Here is a 19350-nt window from a genome sequence, read left to right on the forward strand (position 1 = left end):
ATTTTGCAGGTGGCTAGATTGACACCTACAGTAGTTTACCAGAAAAAAGATCTCTTCACCTCCTCACAACTCCAGTAGCTGAAGCTGAATTGGAAATCTAGATATCCCCTCAAGACTCAAGGACCAAGAGCTGCTGATGCAAAGAGGAACCAACCTTCTATCCCTAATTCTAGGAAACATTCTAGAACAGGGGTCGAAAAACATTTCTTAAAGCGTTAGGTATAAGTACTTCAGGCTTTGTAGGCCATAAGGTCCCTGTTGCAACTACTCAATCTATCATTGTGTCCTGAAAACAGCCTGTTCTCTTTTTCTTTCCTCTTTTTTTTTTAATAGAGACAGGGTCTCACTCTGTTGCTCAGGCAATAGTGCAACCTCAAATTTCCAGGCCAAAGCAATACTCCTGCCTCAGCCTCCTGAGTAGCTGTGACTACAGGCATGTGCCACCACACTCAGCTAATTGCTTTTCCTTTTTTGTAGAGATGGAGTCTTGCTATGTTGCCCAGGCTGCTCTTAAACTCCTGGCCTCAAGCAATCTTCCTGCCTCAGCCTCCCAAAGTGTTGGGATTACAGGCATAAGCCACTGCGCCTGGCCTCTTTTTCCTTCCTCTTATGAACACCTGATTGGGAAAATGGCTGGTAATGCCCAATATCGGCAATTGTCACTTTTCTCGCATCCAAGTACTAATCAGGCCCGACCCGGCTTAGCTTCCGAAATCATACAAAATAGGGGTGGTATGGCCGTAGACTCACTTTTCTGTAAGAAGTCTGTCCTAGCCACACTCTAGTCAAGGCCATTCCTGCATGATTTGTGGCATGATCAGTTATTGAGGGCTTACTAAGTGCCAGATCCAGTGCCAAGCACCTGCCATGAGTATCTCATTTCATCCTCACAATAATCCTACAAGGGAAGTATAATAACTTTTTTGAACATATGAAGAAATCAAGGCTGAGAGAAATCAAGTAAATTGCCAAGATTCCCGACATAGATAAGGGCAGAGACAGGATTTGCCTACTTCCCTATACTGCCTCTACTTCATTCATGTCTCCTGTAGCATTTAGCCAGGCCAGCCCTGTTGCTCCCCTCCACCTGCATGCAGTATTGTCCTCCCTCAGTGGCCAGTCAAGCCCACCTCTTCCACGAAGCCTTCTCTGGTCACCAATAGCACAGACAGTCTGGACAACACAATTAACCACCTACAGGGTTATGTCTTGTAATGACCACAGTGACTTCACGTGCATCGACCTTTTCACCCCAACTCTGCTGCAAACTCCTTAAAGTAGCACTGGGTTCATAAAAGGTACTCAATATATCTCCACTATGCGCCAAATACTATGGCAGGCCCATTACACGTATTTTCTGTAATTTTCACAAGAACACCCTGAAATAGATACTATCATTCCCCACTTTACAAATGAGGAAGCTGAAGCTCGCAGCTAGTGCCTTGCCCCACACCAGCTAGCTCTGGCAGACTGAAGTGGTCAGCAGTGAGGACTTCTGAGAGGGGCTGGGATAGCACATGTGAAAAAGCTGTATCTGGGTCTTCCGATTTTAAGTTCTCTTCACCCAAAAGTAATCTTACTTTAACAAGCTGATTAACCCTAAGCCAAAGAAATAAAGCCATTTGGGAGGGATTCATCTGCATCAAGCAATGAAGATATATTTGTGGAACTGGAACTTTCAATTTCTTCTGACAGTCTAAACTCAATCCTACCTAAATCTGTACCAGAATTTATAAGTTAGTGGAATGTTAACCGAGGTGGCCTTTTGTGATCACACTGATGTCTCATAAGAACTCACCTTTGCATCGCGGATGTCTTTCCCCAAACACTTGGACAATACATCAGCATATTGCTGGACTGTTAGCGCTTCTGCACTCAGGCCCACAGCCTTGCCTATAAACTCCTCTGGAGAATTAAAAATGCTAGAGACGGCTGCTCCGGTATCAGCAACAGAGATACCATACATCGGCACATCCCCCATGGGCAGGACTAGTTTAAAAAGAAAACAAGATAAAAATAGCTAATTACATCGCATCCTCAGTAGATCCCACCAACCTCAAGTAATCAACCCCTTAAACAAAAGGTGTAGGAAGGCAATGTAAAACCAAGTGGCCACGATCTATGCGCAGATAAAAGGTTTTGTTTGAGAAAATACCATAGCGCCTGCATATTGATTAAAAAGAACAACCATTTACTAAATATCTGCAGTGTGCAAAGTATGAATAAATGTATCTCCAACCAAGATATCTATGCTGAATTCCAGACTCCTACGTCCCACTTCCTATTCAGCATCCTTACTTGGCTATTTAGTAGACATTTTTAACTCACCGGGCTCCAAAATGAACTCCTATGCCCCTCCACAACCTGCCCCCACCCCCACCAATTTTCCCCATCTCATTTAATGGCAACTCTGTCATTCCAGTTTCTCAGGTCACAAATCTTGGAGTCAGCCTTGACACTTCTTGCACATGCCATATCCTATTTTTTTGGAAATCCTATTCACAGAATGTTCAAAATCTGACCACTTCTTACCATCTTCACTGCTACCACCCTGGTCCAAGCCACCATCATCTGTGACCTAGATTATTACAGAATTGATGTCCTTGTTTCCACCCTTGTTCTTCCATAGTCTCTTTTCAACACAAAATCAAAGTGATCTCGTAAAAACTAAAGTCAGCTCATGTCACGTCTTCCCCTGCATACCCACAAAGCTCACTATCTACCTTCATCAGAAGGTGCTCAAAGAGAGCCTGGTACCGTAGTAGGCACCTTTAGCCCCAGCTACTCAGGGGGCTGAGGTGGGAGCATCCCTTGAGCCCAGGAATTCCGGTCCAGACTGGGCAACATAGTGAGACCCCTTCTCTAAAGGATAAAAAAAGGTATTCAGGCCGGGCGCGGTGACTCACGCCTGTAATCCTAGCTCTCTGGGAGGCCAAGGCGGGCGGATTGTTTGAGCTCAGGAGTTCAAAACCAGCCTAAGCAAGAGAGAGACCCCGTCTCTACTAAAAATAGAAAGAAATTAATCAGACAACTAAAAATATATAGAAAAAATCAGCCGGGCATGGTGGTGCATGCCTGTAGTCCCAGCTACTTGGGAGGCTGAGGCAGAAGGATGCTTGAGCCCAGGAGTTTGAGGTTTCTGTGAGCTAGGATGACGCCACGGCACTCTAGCCCAGGCAACACAGTGAGATTCTGTCTCAAAAAAAAAAAAAAAAAAAAGGTATTCAAAGAGACCTACTTAATCATCTTGTTTAAATTGTTACTGCTAGTATTCCGTGTCTACCTTACACTGCCTCATTTTTTCCCATAGCACTTGCCACCTTCTAACATACAATGTATTTACTTATCTATCATGCTTATTGTTTACCATCTATCTCCTCCACGAGAACATGAGCTTCATGAGGGCAGAGCTTTGTCTGTTTTGTTCATTACTGACTCTACACTAGTGACTGACACATGGTAGACCCTCAAATATTTATTGAATGAATGAGTGAATGAACATATTGGCTAGTTTAATCCTTCAAACAAGCTTGAAACAGAGGAATTATCAGGAATTACCAAGTACTGAATTATTGGCCAGCAAGCAGCAGAAGCAGATTCAAACCCACATCCTTCACTCCAAAGCCTGTGTCCTTCCTACACCATGATATGGCCTCTCATAGATTTCTAGATTGGTGGGGCTAGAATCCAATGTGGAAATGATCTAGCCCCAGTGCTCTTGTTTTTTAAATGAAGAAACTAAGTCTAGAGACTCACCCAGGGCCTCACCGCTAGAAAGCATCCAGCCAGGACAAGAATCAAGGTCTCTGAATTTCAATCCAATGTAAAAGTGACCTCAGGCTTAGCAGCCAGGAACTAAATACCCTATTTCTTCTTACTCAGCAAAATCATCTTCCTGCCTGAATTTCTTGGTAACCAAAATGTCTGCTCATTTTGTAGATTAAATTATAATTGTATTTTATATTTGTAAAGCAGTTTTAGCTTTTTGAAAAACTCAAAGTCAAGGCTGCTGTGACTCTGAGGTCTGTTTTTATTTGAGAGTTGAGGGTCTTGGGCTGATTTTAAAAATAACTAAGAGATGGTGGTAAAGAATATGGGATATGGAGACAGACTGCCTGGGTTCAAGTCCTGGTCCTGCCTTATTGGTGATCTTGAGAAAGTTTCTCTGTGCCTCAGTCTCCTCATCTGTAAAACAGCAGTAATTAGCACAGTGCCTGGCACCTCACAGTTGCTTAGTAAATGTTAACTATTCCTACAGTAGAGAATGAGGCTCAGGGAAAATGAGGCTGAGTTTTTCAGAGCTGGGGCCTTCAAATGGGACTAGGTACTAGGACAAATTTAAGGCATCTCCTCTTTACCCGGGGCTGGTCTAATCCATAGATTACAGTGTTCTAGCTCAGGACTTGGGAAATGTCAGACGAGCTGGTTTCTGAAACCTGGTAGGCGGGTAGGAAGGAAATGGAGTGAAGAGTCGTGTCACATTTATGCATTTTCCTAGTCATTTGTTGAACTGTCACCTGAGTCATCTGTGATGTATGGCAGGCAATCCTGGCTCTAGTTCAGGTCTACTTTGACTGCCACTGCTTATGCCCCTGATGAGTCTTTTTTTTCTCTTTTTTTTAAGAGATGGGGAGTCTCACTATGTTGTGCAGGCTGGAGTGCAGTGGTTATTCACAGGCACAATCATAGCGCACAGCAGGCTCAAACTCCTGGACACAAGCAATCCTCCCACTTCAGCTTCCAGAGTAGCTGGGACTACAGGTGCACCACCACGCCTGGCTTCCGATGAGCCTTAATTAAGTGCCAAAGAAGAAAAACTGAATTGCTGCCACGGATATTCCCACAGTCCCCCTACTCCACAGAGGCCATCTCTTACTATGGCCAAAGAAAGTGTCCCCAAAGACAGGGGAATGCAGGCCAGTGCACCAGCAGCCTTCGGATTACCAGGAGTCCCTGTTGAAACTACATTCTCCCAGGCCCCAATCCAGACCTACAGAATCAGACTCTGTGCAGGTGGTGCCTGGGAACCTGTCCCCTGGAGGGGGTCACAGTCTCTCCAGACTCTAATTCTGACCAGCGGACCCAGGTCAGTAGAAGCCTTTCCTCCCCTGTTGGCACAGAAGGTCAGGTGGATGAGCTAGAAGGCTCCTACAAGCCGTCTTGTCCAGCCTTCCCCTTAGACATAAGGAGCAGAGGCTGGAGGTCACACAGCTAACTGCGGTGCTGGTAAGGAGGGTAGAAATGTTGAGACTGGAAATATAAGCCTTTGTGCTTCCTGTCCCTAGCCAGTTCTCTGCCCTGGAAGAGTAACTGCCTGAGAAGTCTCTAGGACCATCTGGCATCCCTCCCAGCACTTCACACAGAGCCACACACATAGTAGGCACGCGAATGGTACGTGTCCACTGAAGAGGGAACAGGCGGGAGGGGAGGGCAGCCTGGTGCTTAGTTAACTTCCGCTGCAGCCTTCCGTTTACCCAAAGTGTAGTAATCGCCATCAGGGGCCTTCGCGGGCTTCCACGCCGTGAGAAAGTTTTCGAAGTAGGCTGCCACGCGGACGCTGGTCATGGGAACGCCCGTGGACCAGAAGTACTCCTCCACCTCGCCCTTGCCGTCGAAGTGCGGCACCTGCAGCTTGCCGCCCGTCAGCCGCTTCACGTTCTCCAGGCCGCTGTACACCACGTGCTTCAGGCCCAGGCGCTTGGCCACCTGTGCCACCATCTTCCCCTGGGGGACAAAAGGAGATCCTTTATACAGAGTGCTGTGTTTGCGTACGGACTAAAAGGTAGGTGCTGGGTCCTCTCCACCCGCTCCTTTTCTTAGTGTCCTCATCCCTGTGGGAGGAAGCGCCTCCACCATCGAAATATATGCAAGTACTGACAGGCCACCAGCATTAGTGAGCAGAGGCTCCTCCCCAAAATGCTGAGCCCTCTGCTGTAAGACGCGGCACACTGGCTTGCAGGGAGTAGTAGAATACGAGATTGGGGAGGGGAGCAGAGGAGAAAGGAATCCCAGGAACCCATCTGAAGCTGAGAGGCAACCCAGTGGGAACTGTCAAGGAACAGTTGGCCCCTTCCTCTGGGCTCTCAGTATCTTTGCGATCACCTACGATCACACTTATATTATATATCATTTTTTTTCTGGTAATGGACTACATCTGTACACCATTTGGATATTGAGGGCATAATGGATGGATATACACACATGAAAATACACAAATACATATTTTCTCTGTTTTGTGTTTTTAGTTACAAATTTTCCAAAGCACCTTAATCTCTCTGTCTCTGTTTTTCCTTTATTTCTCTTCACCGTTTCTTACTTTTCTTTACAAAACTTCAAGCAGTAGGCAAAGAAGACATAATTAATCTGGTTTAGCAGATGCAGTAAGTGAAACAGAGAGGTGACTTGTATCCATAGTGAATGAATGTCAGAATTAGAATTCAGAGCTCCTAAAATAAGCCCTTTCAGGGTTTATCACTAAAAGACAGGCTGTAAATGGGTATAATTAATTCAATAGACATTCCTGTAACAGTTCAATCCTGCTCTTAATTTTTTGAATTGTGCAATTTCTGCAAGTGGCTGTTCTCATCCATTACATTTTAAAAATCTAATCTTCATTTTTTCCCAAATTTATACATATACATAGTTTCAATTGTCAAATAGTACTGTCAAGGGGAAAAGTAGATCTTATAATGAAAAACAAGTTCCCTATATCCCCCATGCCAATTACTGCTCTTTAATCTCATTTAGCTGTTTATTTAAAAGACAACATGTTTGTAGTACAAATCCTTGATTTTTTTTCAATTTGAAATATCATCTACCAAATTCCTACTAAATAAAAGATGAGGATTTAATTATCTCATTCTCATTCTCTCTCTCTCTCACACACACACATGCAGAGTCTACCACCGCCACCACCATATTACATATACACAATTCCCTTATTTTATTCCTTCAACATTATAGGTTTTTTCATTTTGTTTTGTTTTTATTTTTTTGAGACAGTGTGTCCCTCTGTTGCATGGGCTAGAGTGCATTGGTATCATCATAGCTCACTGTAGCCTCAAACTCCTGGGCTCAAGTGGTCCTCCTGCCTCAGCCTCCCAAGTTGCTGGGTCCACAAGTGCACACTATGCCCGGCTAATTTTTTATTTTTTGTAGAGATGGGGTCTCACTATGTTGCTCAGGCTGGTCTCGAACTCCTGGCCTCAAGAGAGCCTCCTGCCTCCCAAAGTGCTAGGATTACAGGCGTGAGCCACCATACCAGCCCCAATATTATAGTTTTGGCTACAGCAACATTCAGTGCTTACACACAGGTGAAACTGAGCCACGTGATACTCTATGGTTACATTTACTTTTTCTACAAACTTTCATTTTCCCTGGAATTAATAATTCATTGTGGATTTATTTGCTTATTTCTTTTTCTATGTACCCATTACTAATTCATCCCCAAAGTCTCTGTCCGAAATATAAATATACTCATTACATTTGTATTCTCCCCGTTTCACTCTCAGGGTAGCCTCAACTTTTGGGGTATCCTTGCTGCCACTCCTATATGCCATCTACAAACAAATGGTGAGGAGTGGAGACTCTAATGACTGGCTTCATTAAACAGTCACTCTCGAATTGCAAGGTCTTGAGATCTGGACAAGTGCCACATAATGTTAATTTCACAATCAGAGACACCTTAACAAGTACCTAAAGTACATATAGTTCATAAAAGCCAGAGGGATGTTGTGGAGTGAGACTTCTGGTTTTGCCCAGACTGAAGGCCTGCAGCCCTCCAGAGAGGACAGAATTAGGTAGGAAGAGTAAGAGGAAAGGGCTCAAAGGGGAAAGAAGAAATAGTTTGGTTTCTACCTGACACACTTCCTTCTCTGTGCTGAGGTCGTCCCAGAAGTTGGTAACCAGGAAGGCCCCATAGGCACCTTTTAAGGCAGCCTCCACAGATGTTTCATCATTCAGGTCCCCTTTTACCACCTCGGCACCCAGGTCCCGGAGCGCCAGTGCATTTGGTTGCGTCACATCCCTGGTCAGTGCTTTCACTGCGAACTTTTTGCTCTCCAAAATGGCCCTGGCCACAGAGCCACCTTGAGCACCTGCAGGGTCAAGGGAAGAAGAAACACAGGAAGAATCAGGAAGAATGTTCATTAAAAGAAGTTGGTCAGGAAGTCCCATTGCTCAGAGTAGAGCTGCTGTAGTTCCTACTTCAGGAGGTGCTACATGGTACTTTAGATATCCCATGGCTTTCAAACCATGTTCCTCGCAGCTTCTTCAGAGATGCCTTGCAGAAGACGTGGGAAAAGAGGAGTAGGAGAGGCTTGAGGCAACAAGATGGCCTAGTAAGCAGAGTGACAGAATTAGGAGTGCCAGCCCAGATTCAACAAGGACAATCCTACTTTTATCTGGTTATAGATCTTATAGTGGGGTTATTCATACAATTTATTTTCAAAAGAGGTTTCTAGTCCATATTTTTTTAAAAAGTTTGAAAACTTTCAGAAGTTTTTTATGGCATTCAGGGCCAATCATGGTATAATCAATACTTGCCTGATTTATTTACTCTGCAAATATTCATGGCATGCCCTATGACACAGGTCAGGTGCTGCGCTGGGTTACTGACATTTGCGTTCCTCCATCAGATTGGCCAGATACCTGTGCCGGATACATTTTTATGCTTCCAGATCCACGTTCACTTTCTCCATCCTGCGTAGTGCCCTGGGAGGCTGACCTTTATGGAATCCATCCGTGGGCTCTCTTGAGCTCAGACTGGGTCTCGGCAATGCGAGGCAGGAGATCCAAGGGCAGGAGAGGTGACCCTGGTCACATCACTACTCTCCCCAGGTTCTGGTCAGCTCTCTTGCCCTTTTTTCCTTCCTCCTATTGCTTACGTATTCTTTATTGCTCTCTTCCTTGCCCACCTTTACTAAATTTTTCTCAGCTTCTCAGAAGGAGTGTGGCATCTGTTTCTTGTGGGACTCCTGCTGATACACCACTCATAATCCCATAGTATGGTCTACCATTCAATGAAGTCTGCCTTTGTACACAGAGCTCAATCAGTGTTTCATGGTAAACTGTCTAGTAGTAAACATGAACACATAGCCAAAGTTCGTCAGATGTTGAAGAAAGCCTCCAACATGAGGGGCAAAACCAAAATAAACAAACTGATAAAAACAGAAACAGAAACAGTGCAGGAAACTGAAGAACAAAATTGGAAAGAATTCATATTCTCCAAGATTGGAGAAGACACTGCATTCCAAACACTACGTCTGCCCAAAAAAAGACGATAGGAGGAGGAAACAGGAAAAACAGAGAGAGAGAGCATTCAGAAGACAAGAAGAAGCTGTCAGAAATTTATTATAGCAGAAATAAAATTTCAGTAGAAAAAGCTGGAGAAATCTCCCAGAATTAAAAGGGGGAAAAAATGGAAAATAGAGGAGAGAAAATAATTAGAAGATCAAGCCAGAGGAATTCCAGAATGAGATAACAGAGAAAATGAAGGTATTAAAATGATCAAAAAAGGTAATAATTTCTCAGAGTCCAAAGGTATCGACTTAGCTTCCATATTGAGAGATCACTGAGTGCCCAACACAATGATAAATAAAGTCCCACATGATGCATATCACTGTGATATTTCAGAACACTGGGTGCTATGGTTTGCATGTTTGTCCCCTCCCAACCTCATGTTGAAATTTGGTCCCCAGTGTTGGAGGTGGGGCCCAATGGAAGGTGTCTGGGTCGTGGGGGCAGATCAGTCAGGAATAGATTAATACCCTCCCTCAGCAGTGAGTTTTCACTCTACTAGTTTCCACGGGAGAACTGGTTGTTAGAAAGAGGCTGGTGCCTTCCCACTTTCTCTCTCTGTGACCTCTGTACACACAGGCTCCCCTTCACCTTATGCCTAAGGCCCTCACCAGATGCACTTGCCCAATCTGGAACTTTCCAGCCCTCAGAATCATGAGCCAAATAAACCTTTTTTCTGTATAAATTGCCCAGCCTCAGGTATTCCTTCACAGCAACACAAATGGACTAAGACACTGGGGATAAAGAGATCTTAATGTCTTGGTGGTGGGGGTGTCAATTCGAAGACACAGGATAAAAATAGCACGAGCTATTTCATTGTTGTTTTAAACAAGAAGTTTATTTTAACAAGATGTTTGACTCCAAGGGGAAACAGCACTTTAGATTTTTTTAAAGCATCACTTAGGAGCCGCTACCCCAGAAAATCCAGAAATAGAGCTGCTTGCCTAAGAAGTGGCAGAAATGAAGGAAAAATATGAAGCTATTGTAGAAGAAAATAAAAAACTGAAAGCAAAGCTTGTTCAGTATGAACCACCTCAGGAGAAGTGTGCTGAATAGATTCTGCTCAGTTGAAAAGACACTGAAAAATGATTTTGTATGACTTGAATAGTTTGTGTAGTAATATAGTTTGGATATTTGCTCCCTCCAAAGCTCATGTTGAAATTCGATCCCCTGTGTCGGAGGTGGGGCCTGGTGGGAGGCGTTTGGGTCATGGGGGTGGACCCCTCATGAATGGCTTGGTGCCCTCAGCATGGGAATGAGCGAGTTCTCACTCTCTTAGTTCAAGCTAGAACTAGTTGTTTAAAAGAGCGTGGGCTCTCTCTTGCTCCTTCTCTTGCCATGTGACATGCCTGCTCCCCTTCACCTTCCAGCTTCCATCTGCTCTGGTGAGGGCTCCCTGAAGCAGGGCTCAGCAGAAGCAGATGCTGGCACCATGCTTCTTGTACAGCCAAATAAACCTCTTTTCCTTATAAGCTACCCAGTCTCAGATATTCCTTTATAGCAATGCAAAATGAATGACGATACATACTACATATAATCTTTTCTGAACTGATGCTATAGAATTCTTTTAATATACTGTTATAAACATATATTTAGAATCATCAGTAAAAACTCAATATAACTTTCTTGGGGTCTTAAAGCAGGAGAATCCAAAGTAAATCCTGGAAAAAAATCTAAACACAGCCATTGAATTCGTTACCTTAAAAAAATATCGTTTATTAGTCTGATTAGGAATGATGGTACTGGTTGTATTTTAGCCAAGGAAGTTTAGCATGGAGCTACTCCTAGATGTAGTTTAAGATATGAGCACAAGTACAGTCATTCTTTAAAATGAAGATGACACTTGTTGATATTCCCTGTAGGCAGCTGGAGAGATCTGTGTGACAGAAGATGCTTTTGTACGTGTTCCCATGAACCTTCTGCTCTTGTTTACATAATGCAGAACAATTGATTCTTTGCCACCACTTTGCCTTAGATACCTGTGTGCGCCAGTTTGGACTTTGATACCACGTTTTCCTTCCATGCAATCATGCCCTGCTTGAAAATCTTGCCTTGCTTTGCTTTGTGCTTTAGTGGGTCCTAGCTGTACATTAACCTTTCTGTGCTGTTTTTCAATTTGCTTAATAATAGTAGTTACTTCAATTGTAATTTATATAACTTTAAACAGGATCACACTGTTTCCCTGCCTTACTTAGTTGCTTAGTTAGCACAGAACAGAGGCAATATGAAATTCTTGGTTCCCGCACAAGCTGGAAGGAGAAACGGAATGAGCTACATATCATGGAAAATCATAGTTTGTGGGAATAATCATAGAGGGCTTTTTTCCTCAAAGTATTTTTCTAGCCTCAAATTCGTTTTATCTTCATTATCCTTGCGAAGTAGGCAGGGCAAGCATGAGGGGAGTTTGGGTGCTGAATTTTTAGGCCGAAGATTGATACAAGTTATTCACCAACTGTAGAACCGTAGGCATATCAGTTAACTGCTCTGAGATTCACTTTCTTCATCTTTTAAATGAAAGGAATATCTGTGCTGCCTACCTCTCAGGTTTGCTGTGAGGGTCAAATGAGAATGTATGTGAAAGATTTATAAATGGTAAATCACTAGGGAAAAAAAGATTCACAAATTGGGCGGCTCTCAGAACCAAAATGGCTTCAGAAAACTCCAGCTAATAACATGATCTGATAGCATTTACAGAAAATGGAAGTAAGGTATACTGACAAGTTAGTCAGTTACAGCTTATTTGATTAATTGGTTACAGAGCCTCTTACAATTAACTACAGCTCCACCTACTGTGATTAAGCTCAACATTGGATTGCTCTGTGGAGGCCAGTGCGGGAGCTCAGTCGGAATAACAGCCTCCTGCAAATTTTATTTAACACATACCATTGGCCACTTAGTAGAAAAGCAAACAACAACAACAAAAAAGCAATATGCTTGCGCAGTATGCCAGTTACTTTATGTACATGAAAGGAATGGGGAAGGGGAAAATGAAAGAATAGAGAAAACTATACTGCGGTAGTCAGAATGTGGTAGAACCACATTGTGGTTTTCTAATTGAGAATGTATTCTTGATCTGTAGGAACAGATTTCTGCAGTAAAGTAGCAGGTTTCCTTTTTAGCAGACACCTCCTGTCTCCTGCTAGAACTCATCAGTTATATCTTCATCCTCCATTTCCAACTGTGATAGTATTATCCATTTAATCGATTGGCTCCCCTTCAAATTGGAATCTGATCTGCTGCATTGACAAACGCTGTCATTCACAATAGGCTTTCATTAGTTTACTAAGTGATGTATGACTCTTAACATTAAATGAGTGCTATTCTCAGTCTTGACTCCTTCTTTAGGCTTTTCCTGGGCCATGAGCAGTTGATGAGCTCTGGAGTCTCATCAATTGCTGCTTCACAAAAGGGGTATGAGATCCTCACCAAAGGAGCACACCAGCAGCACCACCAGGAGAGCCAGAAGGCGGCTGTGGTGGAGGAGGGACAGGGCACACACATGGCATGCACTCCCCTCCCAACCATGTGTGCATGAGCAAGAGCCACCGGAGCTTCCCATTAGCATCAGACTTGTTCTAACATTGGAAGCAATGGTATGATGCCATTTAGAGGGAAATTGTTGTCTAGAAATCTAAACCCAGCAAATAATCAATCAATCCTAAAATTTCTACGTAAAGACATTTTCAGACAGACACTCAAGATCTCAAAAATTTAACTCCCACGTTGAGGGTAGCACTTGGTTGGCAGGCACTGAAGGTACTTCAGGGTTTGATGTGCAAGCAAACTCTGACGGGTGAGGGTTAACACGAGTCCCAAGTCTGGCGAGGATGTCTATGCCCTCCTTCAGTGGGAAGTATGTGAAGTGGGTGCTCAGGTAAGAGAGAGCAGCCAACCAGCTTCCCCGGCTTCCCCCAGCTCAGTGTCCTTGCAACTCTGATGTCACCCCCTCCTCCTGACAGATGACTTTTTCTTCTTCTTCTTTCATTTTTAATTTTTTTTCTTTATTTTATTATTTTCTCCTCTGCGTAATTTCCAGGGTCTGGTGTAGAGGCTCTATGTGCATAGAATGGGTTCTTCAATTTTACTTCCTAGATGTTATTTCCATTTCATTGTCTTCAAAGATCACGGAAAGGTATTAGTTCCTCAAATATATGTTTTAGAGATGAATCTATTCCAAGTTTGTTTTTATTTCAGAGTTCTTACCAAATATTGGGCATTGGACAAGACACTTTACATACATTATCTCAATTCTCACAATAACCCTTTGAGACAGCGTTATGATTTCCAATTCATAAATAGGAAATTAAGGCTCAGAGAAATTAAGTAACCTGCCTAAGGTAACACAGCTAGTGAGTGGCAGAGATGAGCAAACCAGCCCTGTTTGACCTGGAAGCCCATTGTCTTCTCTCCCAAGCAGTTCTGCCCCTTACTAGCAGCATGACCTTCGACAAACTTGTCCTCTTCTGTAAGGTGAGGCTGGCAACACCTGTCCTCCTCTCATGGGGATGTAATGTGTGCAAAGCAAGTAGCACCGGCCCTAGCACCTTGAAGATACTCTTATTTTCCCAGTGTGGCTTATAGGTTTGTGCAGGGGCCTGGGCTAGGAACATGCACAGGACACAGACTTCCTAAGCCTGCACCAGGGCTCTGGGAGTTTTTAATCTTCCAGACATCAGCAATGGCAGCAGCCACTGCTCCCAGACGTTGCCACTCCTAAACTTGGCACAGAAGGGCCTTATACTAAGATTGGCAGGTAAAATACAGAACACCCAGTTAAGTTTGAATTTCAAACAGCAAAAAAATAAATAAATAATATAAATGTGTCCCATGCAATATTTGGGAAACACTTAAACTAAAAAAAAATTATTTCGGCCGGGCGCGGTGGCTCACGCCTGTAATCCTAGCTCTCTGGGAGGCCGAGGCGGGCGGATTGTTTGAGCTCAGGAGTTCGAAACCAGCCTGAGCAAGAGCGAGACCCCGTCTCTACTAAAAATAGAAAGAAATTAATTGGACAACTAAAAATATACAGAAAAAACTAGCTGGGCACAGTGGCGCATGCCTGTAGTCCCAGCTACTCAGGAGGCTGAGGCAGGAGGATCGCTTGAGCCAGGAGTTTGAGGTTGCTGTGAGCTAGAATGACGCCACGGCACTCTAGCCTGGGCAACACAGTGAGACACTGTCTCAAAAAAAAAAAAAAATTATTTGTTGTTTATATGAAATTCTACTTTAACTGGGCATCTTGTATTTTTATCTGCTAAATCTGGCAACTATACCTTAAACACCCAAACATATCCAGTTCTCTTAAGGTTACTGAACTAAAGGCAAGAATTGGATAATAAGGTAATCAGCCCACCACCTAAGCTAACCAGGAATCAAACTTCTTCAGCTCTGACACATTGAACCCGATTCCTTTAGGAGCCCCTCCCAAGGATCTTCTCCAATTGCCTACCCCCTCCCTGGATGCCTAGTTGGTAACTCAGTTTCGAGGAGACTAAAACAGAGCTCCTGATCTTTCTTAATCTGCTCCTGCCCACTGTCTCCCACATTTCATGAATCTCAACTTTATTCTTCCAGTTGCTCAAGGCAGAAAACACCGAAGTCATTCTCAACTCCTCCCTTCTTATCCCTGACATCTGGTCCATCATCAAATCTTGCCAACTCTACCTTTAAAGCCTACCCAGAGTCTGACCACTCCCCACCACCTCAACTGCTACCACCCTGGGCTAGGCCACTATCATCTTGCCTGGTTTATGACAACAGCCTCCTAACAAGTCTCCTTGCTTCAGCCCTTGCTCCCTGCAGTCTCTTCACAAAGCAGAAAATGATCCTTTCAACACCCATGTCATTCTTTTGCTCAAAACCCTTCAATGCTGAGTGTGGTAGCATGTGTTTGTAGTCCTAGCTACTCGGGAGGCTGAGGCAGGAGGATTGCTTGAGCCCAGGAGTTTGAGGTTGCAGTGAGCTATGATTACTCCCATGAATAGTCATTGCACCCCAGCCTGGGTAACACAGTAAGACCCTGTCTCTTAAAAACAAAAACAAGCAAAACCCTCCAATGACTTATCTCTTTCAGGAAAGATCAACATCCTATCATCACCCTAATACCTAACACAGTCATCCCCCTACCTCATTGCCTTTTCTTTTCCTTTTAAGATCAGTAACACACTTGGCTGTTGGTTTTTGACAATTTATTTCAATCTGCTCCCTGCTTTAGCCCTTGCCTTCCTCCAGGCAAAATCCCTGTCCTCATAGAGCTTATATTCTAGTATGAAGAGACAGGCAGTACTGGAAGAAATCAAGCAGGAAGGGAGCCAGACAAGGGCAGAGTGGAAGCAGAGTTCCAATATTAAATAGGGAGGCCTGGAAAGTTCTCATGGAGAAGGTGACACCTGAGTAGAGACCTGAATGACGTGAGAGGGAAAGCAGTGTAGTAACCGGGGGAGTCTAGGCTGAGAGAGCCGTTGCAAAGGCTCTGGGGTGAGAGGAACGGCACAGCAGCCAGGGCAGCTGGAGCAGTGAGGGGAGGGAGGTAGGAGGCAAAGTCTGGTGAGGGTCTTGCAGCCCTGTAGCAGGACTTCGCATTTTACTTGGCATAAGATGGGGCAGGGAGGTACTGGAGGGTTTTGAGCAGAGTGCTGACATGATCCGACAGTGTCAAAAGAGAACAGATTGAAAGAGAATGACCTGACTTGATTCACATTATGCAAAGCCGGCTATGGCTGTTGAGGGACAGACGGTGAGGGAGGCTAGAAGAGAATCAGGGAGCCTGGTTAAAAGGCTCAGGCAGCCATCCAGGTGAAAGAAGCATCCTGCTAACTCCCACGCCATCCTTTCAAAACCGCTGGAGGGTTGGTCAGGCATTGGCTACATCTACAAACCCACAGGCCTCTCGCATTTGCTCTTTTTGCTTATCGTGAAGTGCATGGAGAAAAGACTCCAAAGCCTGTGCTGAAATGAAACTGAAACCAGCAATTAGCCCCATGACAGAAAGAGTTGTTCTTGCTCCAGTTTTCCAAAAGGAAAACACCAATTTCAAAATTTCTTATATGACTTTTGGATTCCCAAAATAAGCCTGAAGGTCATTTTTTGGCAAATCAAGTCAAATCACCCCGCCCCTTTACCACATCAAAAACTGAAGCAATAGGACATCTTTCTTAATATCCTCTGAAGGATGCTTTGTTCAGCCCACACTTGCAGGCTCTGAAGCTAGAAACAGGAGGATAGGAGAGTGAGCAAAGTCAGTGTGCACTTAAAAAGTAAAGACTTTTTTACCTGTTGCTCCAAACACTGCAATTACTTTCTTGTTGGCCATGTTACTAGGCAAAGAAAGAGTTGGTGGAGTAGCAGAACTGTCCTCAGAGCAGTGACGGCAGCTGAAATGCAGTATTTCTCCTCGGGTGAGAATGATTATATATACCGAGTCTGATTCCACACCCTTTATTTTGCCTCTCCCTTCCAAAGTTTCCCTATTACCAGAACTTACTTACTCACTCTGACACTACAATTGTCTAAATGCAGATTCATCATTCATTTTTTCAGCAAATGTGTATTGAGTGCCTATGATACTTGAGGTGTTGTACTAGAGGTCCTAGTGATCTGGATCTTGTAAGTAGGCTAAACTTGAAAATAAATAGAATTATTTATTTACAGGAGAATGGCAGAGGCCCCAGGTCATGGAGAAGAGGCACAAAACCCAGGCTTAGGGAAGGTTTTTCAGAGGAGATAATGCTGGAGCTGGCCTGGAGAACCCATATGAGTTATTTAACCAGGGACAGTAGGAAAAGAAGCCATCACAGGCAGGAGGAACCGCACATAGCCAAGCTCAAAGGCAGGGCAGGCATGGCACAGGGTCATGATGGCTGCAGCAATGCTATGTGAGCAGCAGAAAACAAGATTGGGAAGGATGGCAGAGGCCAGAACACAAAGGACCTAGTAGGCACAGCAAAGGGCTTGGTTTATCCCAACAGTCACAGCGGGTTTTATGTGATCTCCTGGCAGCAGGGTGGTGGCTAGGTTGAAACAAGACAATGCTGGAAGTAGGGACACTCCTAAGGAGACCGAAGAAATGACATAGGTAAGAAAACTGAAGGTTTGAACAGAGGCAGTGTTGTGGGTTGAATGTTTCCTGATTTCCAAAATTCATGTTGAAGTCCTAACCCCAGAACCTCAGAATGTAACCTCATTTGAAGATAGGGTCTTTACAGAGGTAATCAAATTAAAGTGAGGTCATTAAGGTGGGTCCCAAGCCAATAAGACTGGTGTCCTTTGTAAAAGGGGAAATTTGGACACAGAGATACATACAGAAGGAAGACAACGTGAAGATATAGGGAGAAGACCAGGGAACACCCTGTGAACATGAAGATGGCCATCTAGAATCCAAGGAGACAGGCCTGGAACAGATTCTTCCTTCCCAGCTCCCAGAGGGAACCAACTCTGCCAACACCTTGACTGCTAGCCTCCAGAACTATGAGACAATAGATTTCTGTGGTTTAATCCACGAGTTTTATGGTACTTTGTTATGACAGCCTTAACAAACTATTAAAGGCAAATATATAAAGCTATTTAGGAGGTATACTGAGAAGGTCTTTGTGATTGATTGGATGTGGGGGAAGAGAAAGGACTAAAACATGACTCTGCCTACTGGGTAGGGATCAGTGGAGCAAGAGCAGGGCCCAGGAGGAAATGAATTCAGAGTTGGACCTGTTGGGTTTGAGGCTACAGCTTGTTCAGTGATTGGGAGGTGAGGAAGCGAAGAATGCAAATACAGGAGTCTTCTATAAGGAGACCTGCTGCGAAGGAAGGACAAGTGACCTGTGGTTACAAGATGAAATGGAATTTTATTTTAACAGGAAAGATGTGGACATGTTTGTGGGTTAAAGGTGGCCCTCTCTATCCCTTATGCTGTGCCTTATTTTTCTTTATAACAGTTACGACCTAATATGTTACATGTATGTTTGCTCATGTATTTATTTTCTGCCCCTGCCCCCCCCCCGTGTGCTCCATGAGGGCAGTGACTTTGTTTTCTTCACTTATGTATATCCCCAGTGTCCACAGCTGTATCTGGCTCACACTAGGTGCACAGTAAATATTTGTTGAATGAATGATTGCATAATAGGTGGAATTAGATTCCTGAGAAAGCTGGAGAGTATGGACTCTGCAGCACAGATGGAGGGGTGCTGGAATTAGCAGTTACCAAGTGATATCTGGGCCTCACTGCCAAGCAAAATACAGACCCAAAACAGGGGGCAGATCATGGATCTGCAGCCCCTCCACCCCCTGCCTTTCCCTCCATGCTCCCATTCGTACATGGTCCCTGCTCCTGCCTGGTTGTTCTTGTAGGGGGAAGCCATTCTCCTCACTGCCCTGCTCCACAATGTAAACCACAATAAAACTGAGAGGTAAATTCTGGAATTCTAAGAATTAGAAGAGTTGGTCACTCTGATCTGTTCATTTCTTGAGGGCAAAGATGCAGTGGCTCAGCTGGGCAAGCTGCATCCAGAAGACCCAGGCAAGTAGGAAACTGTATGCTCTCATTTCCAACGTAAAGATACTATTGGAATAAAGCCAGATTATGTCCCAAGAAAGGTATACAGTGCTCTGCTGCCCTAAACTACACACAATCCTACACTAACCTTACCGAGACTTTTCAGTACAATTTGAAGCAGAGGTGTAAAAGACAAAAATTTACATCCAAGGTAGTTTATTCACAGCATTATTTGTATTGAAAAGCACTGGCAATAATCTGAATGTCCAAGATTAGGGGATTAGTTAAATAAATTACAACATAGCATAAAACAGAATGGTACATCTCCATTAAAAATTATATTTTCCAGGAATTTTCATAATTTGGGAAAATGCTCACAATATAAAGTTATATGAAATCAGCAGAATAAGGAATTGCATATATAATGTGATCCAAGGTTGTAAAGAACAATAAAACTATACATATACACACACCCACACATACTGCCTAAGAGTAGTTGAGTGATTTTATGCAGTACATTGAAAGGTAGAGCCAGAGGACTGGGCATGACATGACCTTTTTGCAAGCAT

General features: G+C 43.9%; 1 protein-coding gene across 1 annotated transcript in view; it reads right to left on the reverse strand.

Annotated features, from left to right (window-relative positions):
- The window catches only part of LOC105806776 (nmrA-like family domain-containing protein 1), a 20159-nt gene extending 3486 nt beyond the window's left edge, over window positions 1-16673 (reverse strand). Inside the window, exons 1-4 of the mRNA XM_012639983.1 lie at window positions 16570-16673; window positions 7858-8096; window positions 5475-5724; window positions 1799-1989 (exon numbers count right to left, since the gene is read on the reverse strand). Of these exons, the coding sequence (XP_012495437.1) occupies window positions 1799-1989; window positions 5475-5724; window positions 7858-8096; window positions 16570-16609 (720 nt within the window). The 5' untranslated portion in view covers window positions 16610-16673. The remainder of the gene's footprint in view (window positions 1-1798; window positions 1990-5474; window positions 5725-7857; window positions 8097-16569) is intronic.
- Between the last annotated feature and the right edge of the window lie 2677 nt (window positions 16674-19350).

Source organism: Propithecus coquereli, unplaced genomic scaffold, assembly GCF_000956105.1.
Source record: "Propithecus coquereli isolate 6110/MARCELLA unplaced genomic scaffold, Pcoq_1.0 Scaffold10, whole genome shotgun sequence".
Classification (NCBI taxonomy): domain Eukaryota; kingdom Metazoa; phylum Chordata; class Mammalia; order Primates; family Indriidae; genus Propithecus; species Propithecus coquereli.